The sequence below is a fragment of the Bemisia tabaci genome, chromosome 10 (genome assembly GCF_918797505.1).
Source record: "Bemisia tabaci chromosome 10, PGI_BMITA_v3".
NCBI classification, from domain to species: domain Eukaryota; kingdom Metazoa; phylum Arthropoda; class Insecta; order Hemiptera; family Aleyrodidae; genus Bemisia; species Bemisia tabaci.
In genome coordinates, this window is record NC_092802.1 from 19772419 (window position 1) to 19782483 (window position 10065).

The following is a 10065-nucleotide window of genomic DNA, read 5'->3' on the forward strand; positions in this document are numbered from 1 at the left end:
GGTGGTTCCGTGTCAAATTTAATGATCTCCCAAGCATTTATATTTTTTCTTTTATATTTAGTGCTTTTACTGTGCTACAGCGTGGTGCACGCGCAACCAAGCGCTCAAAATTGGATGTATTTGACTCTAAAAGATGAATGTAAAAATGGGTTAAAAGCAAAGATTGCGTGCTTCTTGGTTTTTTCCCCTCTCTTATTCATTTTTATATGGTTTCTTTCCACACAACTACGGCACTACGGCCCATTTATATTAATATTGATGCCGTCGCTTTGAAAATGTTTCACAAATATTTGCCATGTTTTAAATACGTAAATGTTTTTGAAATGAAGTAATATTTTCATTAAAACAAGGGTATGTATAAAGTATATTTTACATCGAAAATTTCAAGGATACATTTGAAACCAAATATTCACTGATGACAATTTGAAATGATGAATCAAAAGAAGAAAGTAATATTTCCTTTAAAAAATGAGTTAGCTTAACAACACCTCCTTCTCTCTCAATTTTCTCATTTCAATATTGTCAACATAATTTTACATATGAACTGACATTGTATAACGCTCGGACCAAGTCTCAGTTGCCTCTTTTACGTGTGGACGTGAACTCCAAGACAAAACAGGTGCGCGGACAAAAAAGCGTTGACTTAATGTCCTGAAACCATGATAACCGAGCCCTGTCTGAGCAGTTGATTTTTGAGGATTCTGCTTTTTTTATCCCTAAGCCTGCTCTCCGGAACCCTCTGTCTAATTATCTTTAAGACTTTCTTAGAATCTATTTCTTCTTTATTTTCCATATCATCTCTTTGCGGTTTTAACAATTTCTTAATCTTTTCCCGGTTCTTAATTCTTTGATTTATTTTTCGCGGTCCTTGTGAGTATTGTTTTGAAATCTCCCTCGTTTCTGGCTACCGTTGTTGCTGTCATTTTTGAGTATGTTGCAACTGATTGAGCTGCTGCAGCTGATGTTAAGCTGCTAATTTTGGAGCATGATGAGCTCTTCGATTTTTTGAGGAAGGAATTATTACTTTCTACAAGGGCCTTAATTTGTTCTTTGAAGAACTCTGCGATATCGTTGTTAGGGTTGCAGGGGGACAATGTAGAATTATCATCGTTAGACATTCTTAAGCTTATGCTAATAGTTTCAGAGGGTGGGAGGGGTGGGGTGTTGCCGCTGTCCTTGGTTTTTCTGGATTGATCTCTTCGTGCCTGCGCTCGTTTATCAGTGTGACATTGAGATGGCTACTTCCGCGAGACGCTGAAAGTTGAAATTGAGAATTTTCGCTGCCTTGGGATGTCGAAATGGTAGAAGAAAATGGTAGAAATCGGTAGACAATCTATTGATTCTAATTGACGTACAAGTATTGCTATAGCAGTCAGTTTTAGATTGAATAATGCATTTACATACCCCACAAGCGATGATATTATGTGCAACGCACTTCTTCATTTGGGCGCTAATGTTCGATGCGCCAGTCACCTGGGGTTTACAGTACTTTTCCATATTTCGCATAGAGAATTTTCGAGGGGCGGGGGGGGGGCTGCTAGCCCTCAGGCTGCGTTTTTAGGGCGTTTTTAGGGCAGGGGAAAATTGACATTTTCTCGAAAAATATTGTTTAAACAAGTAGGCAAAAGGCCTAAACCTCGGTATTAGAGAGGAGCCAGGATGTAGAATTTTAGATCGATCGATTAGATAACAGAGTGTTACGCAGCTCGGGCGGTATCTCCGATCGGTTTATCAAACGGAACTCTCAAATTGATAAATACTAAAATCAAGTACTTTTTCGGCACCAAAAAGATCTTATGGGTTTTTTTCCGACCGCATTGATTAAAGTACAATTGAGGACACCGCACCAAGAACAGCCTGTGACTTGAAACCACCTTTTGAGAAAAACGCATTTAAAGTTTTGTTTTTGATGTACTGCGTAGACTTTTCTATGCCGGTACCCTGTTTTGGTGTTTTTGGGTGACCTAACTCTTCTATTGAAGAATGCCGGGTAGATTTTGCGATACATTTTGGGTTTACGCTCTAATATATTCATTTTAAAAAGCGGTCTATAGGCCATTACTACGCCAAACAGTTATTTTGGTGGCAATAAATAGTATAACTCATTTTATTCACGCATGATTAACGCAAAATGAACGAATGTCGATAGTGAGTAAAGAAGAGGGTTACTAGCACCTTATAGGCTCTTACGTTTATAGGCCCGCTTATACGTCGTTCTTGCACCCATCAATCCGGTGGCCTGACTTAACTCGGATAAAAAAGGTTTTTCGACCTCGAGCCGTTACCTATCTATATTCTATCACTACCACAGTATAGTCCAGGGTACGTAGCATCCGAAAAACAGATGGGCGTAATAACGACCTACACGCCTATACGCTGTTCTTGGTGCGGTGTTCTCAAATGTAATCATCGGTCGCATTCCTAAGGCGCAATGATACAAATATTTTAACTCTCCGGAATGCGTGAGGTATCACGCCGCATTTGAAGGCGTTTTCAAAACAGCCAAGTTCCGCTATCCGGACTATCGTTTTGCATAGTTCATATTCTTTTGTTATATTCCGTACCACTTATTTATTTTTAATCCTCGTATAAAAACCACCCATTCGCTATATACACTTCTGGCTGGAGCGCATTTTAGCAATGCATTCACCACTGCAAAGATTATTGTCAAAGGAAATCGACAAAACCAGCGTGTATAAGGCTACTTCGATTGTAAACTTCCGTCGCATTTCTAAGGCGAAATGATACAACTATTTGAACTCTCAAGAATGCGTAAGGTATCGCGTCGCATTTGAAGGGGTTTTCAAAATAGGCAAGTTCCGCTAGCCGGAATATTGTTTTGAAAAGTTCCTATTATTATGTTTTATTTCATAACATTTGTTTGTTTTCAATCCTCGTATAAAAATTACCCATTTGCTAAAAACAATTCCACCTGGAGCGCACTTCAGCTATGCATTCACCACTGCAAAAATGTCAAAGGAAATCGACAAGCCCAGCGTGCATGAAAGCTATTTCAATTGAGGACACCGCACCAAGAACAGCCTATGACTTGAAACCGCGTTTTGAGAAAAACGCATTTAACGTTTTGTTTTTGATGTACTGCGCAGACATTTCTATGCATGTACCCTGTTTTGGTGTTTTTGGGTGACCTAATTCCTTCTATTGAAGGATGCCGGGTAGATTTTGCGATAAATTTTGGGTTTCCACTCTAATATGTTTAATTTAAAACAGCTGTTTTTAGGCCATTATTACGCTTAACAGTCATTTTGGTGGCAATATGAAGTATACATCATTTTTATCACGCATGTTTAACGGAAAATGCCATAGAATATCGATAGTGAGTTAAGAAAGGGGTTACTATCACCTTATAGGCCCGTTCATAGGTCGTTCTTGCACCCATCGATCCAGTGACCTGACTTAACTCGGAAAAAAAGGGTTTTTCGACCTCGAGCCGTTACCCATCTATATTCTATCGCTTCCACAGCATAGTCCAGAATACGTAGCATCCAAAAAGCAGATGGGCGTAATAACGACCTACACCCCTATACGTTGTTCTTAGTGCGGTGTTCTCAATTGTGATGTTTGTTTTGTTTTCTGTTTTGAAAACGCCTTCAAATGCGGCGTGATACTTCACGCATTCCGGAGAGTTCAAATAGTTGTATCATTGCGCCTTAGAAATGCGACGGATGTTTACAATCGAAATAGTCTTATACACGTTGGATTTGTCGATTTCCTTTGACATTTTTGCAGTGGTGAATGAATGCATACCTAAAATGCGCTCCAGCCAGAAGTGTATTCCGCCAAGTTCCGCCAGCCGGAATATTGTTTTGCTTCCTTCCTATTATTATGATTTAGTTCCTACCATTTGTTTGTTATCAATCCTCCTAAAAAACTACTCATTTGCTGAATACACTTCTTTCTGGAGCGCATTTTAGCTATGCATTCACCACTGCAAAAATGTAAAAGGAAATCGAAAAAGCCGGAGTGTAGAAGGATATTTCGATTATAAACTTCCGTCGTATTTCTAAGGCGCAATGATACAACTATTTGAACTCTCCGGAATGCGTGAGGTATGACGCCGCATTTGAAGGCGTTTTCAAAACAGCCAAGTTCCGATATCTGGATTATGGTTTTGCAATGTTCATATTTTTTTTTGGTCTTTTCTAACCACTTGTTTATTTATAATCCTCCTATAAAAATTACCCATTTGCTAAATACAATTCTACCTGGAGCGCACTTCAGCTATGTATTCACCACTGCAAAAATGTCAAAGAAAATCGACAAGCCCAGCTTTCATGAAAGCTATTTCAATTGTGGACACCGCGCCAAGAACGGCCTATGAATTGAAACCGCCTTTTGAGAAAAACGCATTTAATGTTTTGTTTTTGATGTACTGCGCAGACTTATCTATGCAGGTACCCTGTTTTTGGTGTTTTTGGGGACCTAACCCCTCTATTGAAGAATGCCGGGTAGATATTGTGATACATTTTGGGTTTACACTCTAATATATTCAATTTAAAAAAGCGGTTTTAAGGTCATTATTACGCCCAACAGTTATTTTGGTGGCAATATGAAGTATAAATCATTTTAATCACGCATGATTAACGCAAAATGAAAGAATATCGATAGTGAGTAAAGAAAGGGGTTACTAGCGCCTTATAGGCCCGTTTATAGGTTGTTCTTGCACCCATCGATCCAGTGGTCTGACTTAACTCGGAAAAAAAAGGTTTTTCGACCTCGAGCCGTTACCTATCTATATTCTATCGCTACCACAGAATAATCAAGGGTGCGTAGAATCTGAAAAGCAGATGGGCGTAATAACAACCTATACGCCTATAGGCTGTTCTTGGTGCGGTGTCCTCAATTGCTTGTAATCTAAATGCTCTCAAAAATTATTTATCATGATGCAAAAATTCAAATACATTCCCGCCACGAAAACGGCCGCAAAATAACCCAGGATTCAATGGGTTACAGATACACATATCTAGCGGCAGGGCTCTCGGTGATCGCAATAAAGTGTGCCATGTGCATGGCGGACTTAACAAGACAATTATCTTACAGACAAAGAAACTAAAAAATGCTAATTTCAAAGGAATCCCGAATTATGGGCCGCCATCAAAAATTGACCGCGCGAGCTCAATTTAGGAGACATTATCAAATTGAAGCACCATCATTAAAATTAGCACCGGTCAATAATATCAAGTCCACACGTATAATCACAAATTAATCTAAATGTATTTTCACAGTCGGCATATTAAGCAAAAAGGAAATGTCTCGATACGTACGCATACGTGTCGTCAGTTTTCGGTACAATGCTAAGGAAGGCTACTTCTCATTGATTTATTCAGAGTCTTTTCGACTGTTTCGCGAATTTCATTCTCTATGACTTCGTAAAGTTTTTAAAGAGAACTGAATAATTGCCAGTTTTGAGTTTACGCACTTTCGCATTTTCCGACCTCCGAAGTGTTACATATTTTTTAGTTGAAGTGCATTAAAATTTTGTACATCTTAAATTTTTAAAATAATCAGGTTTTGTGTCTTATACCATACGGTCACATGGAAATAAGTTTCATATAGGTTTTACATTTTTGATTCTCATTTTTCACAAAACTCATTTGATTGTGTACTGATTTTTCTGCTGGTTAGTTCATTTAAGATGCTGATATTTTCAGTAATTTTTACTTTCGTCATACCTCAGGTAAGAAATAGAAAATGTAAGTACCTAGCATACGTTCCAACCTTGAACTATTTTGAAGGTGCCTCGTGACTAATGGTAGAACATTTGGGTTGCATTTAGCAAAAAGGAATTAGGGTGATTACAGTATTGTAATCATTTTGCTTCTTCAAAATTATCTAGAAAATCTCCTAGAATAGCAAATAGTCTCTGCTTCCCACCAATAAAATCTTAATTGTAAAGGTTGGTTGGTTGGTTAATTAATTTACAACGATCAGCAACCAAGCTATTTACGTCGGGACTTAGAAACATTTTTAAAAGAAAAAAGAAGTTGCATGATTTTAAAAAAACTTGAATCGCGCTTGTTCCTTTTTGTTAAATGTGATTTACTTTAAAGATACCCTCTTAAGGGTGTTTTTTCTAGCAAATATGTCACAAGAAACAAATAATGAAGTTAGATTACTCGAATTTTTCAATGATTACAAATTTGTTTTTTTCATTTCATAATGCCAATTTTTAACTGCTTTTCAGAATTCCGTGCCACCTTACAGTCTTTGCAGCTTACACATCAAATCATAGATAATTTTCCTAACGTAACTTTTATAATACCCACATGACACTCAAACAGAAAATTTCTGTTGGATTTCTGCATTAATTTCTTTGTTAGAGATTAGGTTCCAAGTGTTGTTACACTGGTAAAAAAAAAAACCTCTTGGTTCAAGAGTGCAGTTTATTGTCGCCGGATTTAAGAGTCTGGACTCTTGTTTCAATGCAAAATCCGCTTGAATCAATGCAAAATCCGCTTGAATCAAGAGTTCAAGACTCTTAAATCCGGCGACAAGAAACTGCACTCTTAAGTCAATGCAATGCGGCATTGGTCCGAGAGGTTTTTTTTACCAGTGAATTTGTTCCTTCAAATAAGATTAGAGTTGCATTAGGACTAATGAAATCCATCACCTGATCACATTTGACTTTCGTATGCAAGAGAAAATTTGCAGACAATTTTGTATGCAATGTAATCTAAAATATCTGAAAATGTCAAAGAAAAATGTGCATCGAAAGTTCGTGTTTTATCTAGGGAAATATGGCAACTCTCGAACGTTTATACGGCGTTCTTAGCACGGCAGCATTGATCCAGAGTCAGCCGCTCCCGCTGCTAGGTCAACTGAAGAATAGTCTTTGCCTCTGAAAAACTTCGAATCAGGCATAAATTGGACGTATTTCTGTCAAACGGAACTAAGCGCCAATTTGAGTTCCTTTTGAGGAATTTTGAATCCCGGATAGCGCGTTCTGTCAAACGGAACTAAGCGCCATGGAAAAACATTGCGAGTATAGGAACGAATGAGCCCGAAGCCCGGTTCCGCCGCCAATCCAAGCCCTCCTCTACCTTCCTACCCCGATGACGCTTAGTTCCGTTTGACAGAAATACGTCCAATTGTTAAAAGTTTCACCCCGCTAGGAGTTGAGCGTCTCTTTAATACTTCCAAATCAGTACTTTTAGCTTGTTTTTTGACTACAGCCATTAGTTTTACCTCTGAATTTATTCCTTTTTTACAACAGTTGGTGTCAGGAAGAGCAACCGAGAGCCCTGCTCTGGCCGAACTGCGCCAGGTCCTTGCGACGGACGATCCGTGCACCCTTGAGGCGGGAACGAAAGCGCCAGTCTACGGGCAGAAGCACCTATGCGCGGAACTATTCCAAAAGTTCTTCACCCTGCCGGCGGACCAGCGGCACAACTGCTCGGACGCCATGGACTCGGACTGCCGGAAAGTGGGCGACACGTGGAAGTGCACGGTGCTCACATGGCCGATGGGTAAAATGGTCAACGCCTCCGTCTACGAGACGCAGCCTCTAGCCGCGTGTCTGAGCGGCCTCAAGGAATAGATCAGCCAATAGAAGACCAATGGGAACACGATCACGTGGGTCAAGATACTCAAAGGGGGGTTCTCGCCACCACCGGAAGGAGCTAAGTTCACAATTCCCCCCCCCCCCATCTTTAAACATGGAGATGGAGGAATCTGCACTGAAAACATCTTTTAAACTCAGGGCTAGGGCCTGGAGGTCTTGTCTAGAGTGCTCGACATGTTAACAGGCATGTCGGCATAAAGTTACTTTCCAGCCAAAGTATCACAAGCGCCATGCGACGTTTAAAAATTTCCGTCGCCATTTCATATGTCTACAGAAAAATTGTTTAATAAAGCTGGCCAAAAATTGCATTGAACTTTCTTTGTGCTGCCGATATAATTCGGTGATTCTTTAACACATTCAATCAAAATTCCTATGTGCAATAAGAAAATGGTGGAGGAAATTTTGAAATTTCGCATGACGCTTGTGATACTTTGGCGGGAAGGTAGATGATATGGAGATATTAAAACCCAAACGGCCATTAGCCTTTTAACACAAAAAATGTCACTGCCAATCTTCAGATTGACATTTCGAAACAGGATGGCCAAGAATAGTCTTAAACGAGGGTTCTTCCGCAAAAAATGTGTAAAATTTTTGAACAATGTCCGACATTTTGTCATCTCTCGACCTCAGTAATTTATTATTTTATCATAATTTTACAGTTTTATTGAAGTTGTAATTTTAAAAAACAATAATTTATTCGTATGACCTTCCAAATTCTCGAATAACACACAAAGTCCCGGTGCGGACAAACTATTGTGGACAGCATCCCTCGTTTCGTGGAACAAGTTTCGGCGAACCGAACTGCGGGCCGATTATTGATTTTTATAGACAAAGCTATAAACAAAGACGACAAAAGGGATTTGGAGGGATCCGATTGGTGGAAGAAGGTAGTAGCAATGGACGTAGGAGGTAGGTAACGGACTAACTACCGGCAACCCACTAAAGATCCGACAGTTAGTCCATCATTTTCTTCCTTAGTCTATAAGAACCAACCATGTCAACCAAAAGGATCGCTTCATACTCCCTATGTTTTCTTTATCTATCGTTTTGTCTATCAGTTTCAATAATCGGCCCGCTGAGAAGCATGTCGAATAAGTTCCACGAACCGCGCTCGTTTGGACAAAACCTAGGAAGCGTTCATAAATTACGTAACAATCTGAGGGAAAAGGGTAATGAGCTTGCGTAACGCTTTGTTACAAGGGTGGTGGGGGGTTGTCAGTGTTAGCGTTATGTAACATTCTCTTTCGGTAAGGAAACTCACAAAATCAAAAATGCATCATCCTCATTTCTTCGACGTTTTTTTCACGCTATAAAAAAAACATCAAATTTTGTCCAGCGATATATATTCAGCATATTTTTGTCATGGGGAATGTGGCGAATTACTAATATCTTCGCTCGATAACGCGGCAGCATAGGCTTTTCACCCGTCTTTCCCCTCTCCGTCGCTTGCCCGTAAAAAAACTGCGAAGCGAGAGGCTTAGCAAGGATCAACGACCGGTTTCAGGATATTCCGTAAACGATGTTTTGTCCGCGCACCTGTTATGTCCAGTAGTTCACGTCCGCGCGTAAAATTGGCAACAGTGACTTGGTCCAAGCGTTATATTTTAGTTCGTATGTAAAATTATAATGACAGTTTCGAAAGGAGAAAATTGAGAGAGAAGGAGGTGTTGTTGTGGTAACTCATTTTGTAAATAAAATGTTACTTTCTTTTTCTTCCTTTGATTCATCTTGTGAATTGTCATTGGTGAATATTTGGTTTTGTTTCTATCCTTAAAACTTTATACTTGAGATATACCTTATAACTTCTTTTTTTTTAAATGAAAGAATTTCTTCATTTCTAAGGCTTGGTAGATAATTGTTTAACCTTTTCCAAGCGATGGCATCCATATTAATCTCAATAAGTAGTAGCTGCGTATAAAGGAGGTATTAAAAATTGATTAAAAGAGACAATACACCAAGGAGCACGAAATCTTTGGTCAACCAAATTGTATATCGATCTCCTAGAGTCAAATACGTCCAATTTTGAGCGTTTGATTGCGCGTACACCGCGCTGCAGCACAGTAAAAGTACAAAATATAAAAGAAAAAAATTAAAGTGCTATGAAAATCACTAAAGTTGACACGGAGCCAAACTAATATTCACAAAATACGCATTTTATTTTCCTTTAATACATACCCCCCTCCCCCATCAATTGAAATGAGAATAAACCATGCAGAGCGTGTAAACATTTCAAAATTTTGAGTTGGAAAACGCTAACAACGCGAGTGTAAATATTAGAACCTAATACAGAGCGGAGCGGCGTGTGAGCAGCGCGAAACGCGCACCCCCCCCCCCCCCCCCATCAATTTAAATAAGAAAAATTAATTTAGAGTGTGCAAAAATTTCAAAATCATGAGTTGAAAAACGCGGACTCCGCGAGTTTAAATATCGGAGCTAAACGCAGAGAGGAGCGGTGTGCTGCCAGCGCGACACGCGCGTCGGCG

The 10065-nt window shown here is 39.4% G+C and overlaps 1 protein-coding gene across 1 annotated transcript; it reads left to right on the forward strand.

The window, feature by feature from the left end:
- Positions 1-5254: 5254 nt before the first annotated feature.
- Positions 5255-9304, forward strand: LOC109036921 (uncharacterized). The gene is made up of 2 exons (XM_019051342.2): positions 5255-5698; positions 7235-9304. Exons 1-2 carry the CDS (start codon positions 5657-5659, stop codon positions 7556-7558), a joined length of 366 nt encoding a protein of 121 aa, XP_018906887.2. The 5' UTR covers positions 5255-5656; the 3' UTR covers positions 7559-9304.
- The last annotated feature ends 761 nt before the right edge of the window (positions 9305-10065 follow it).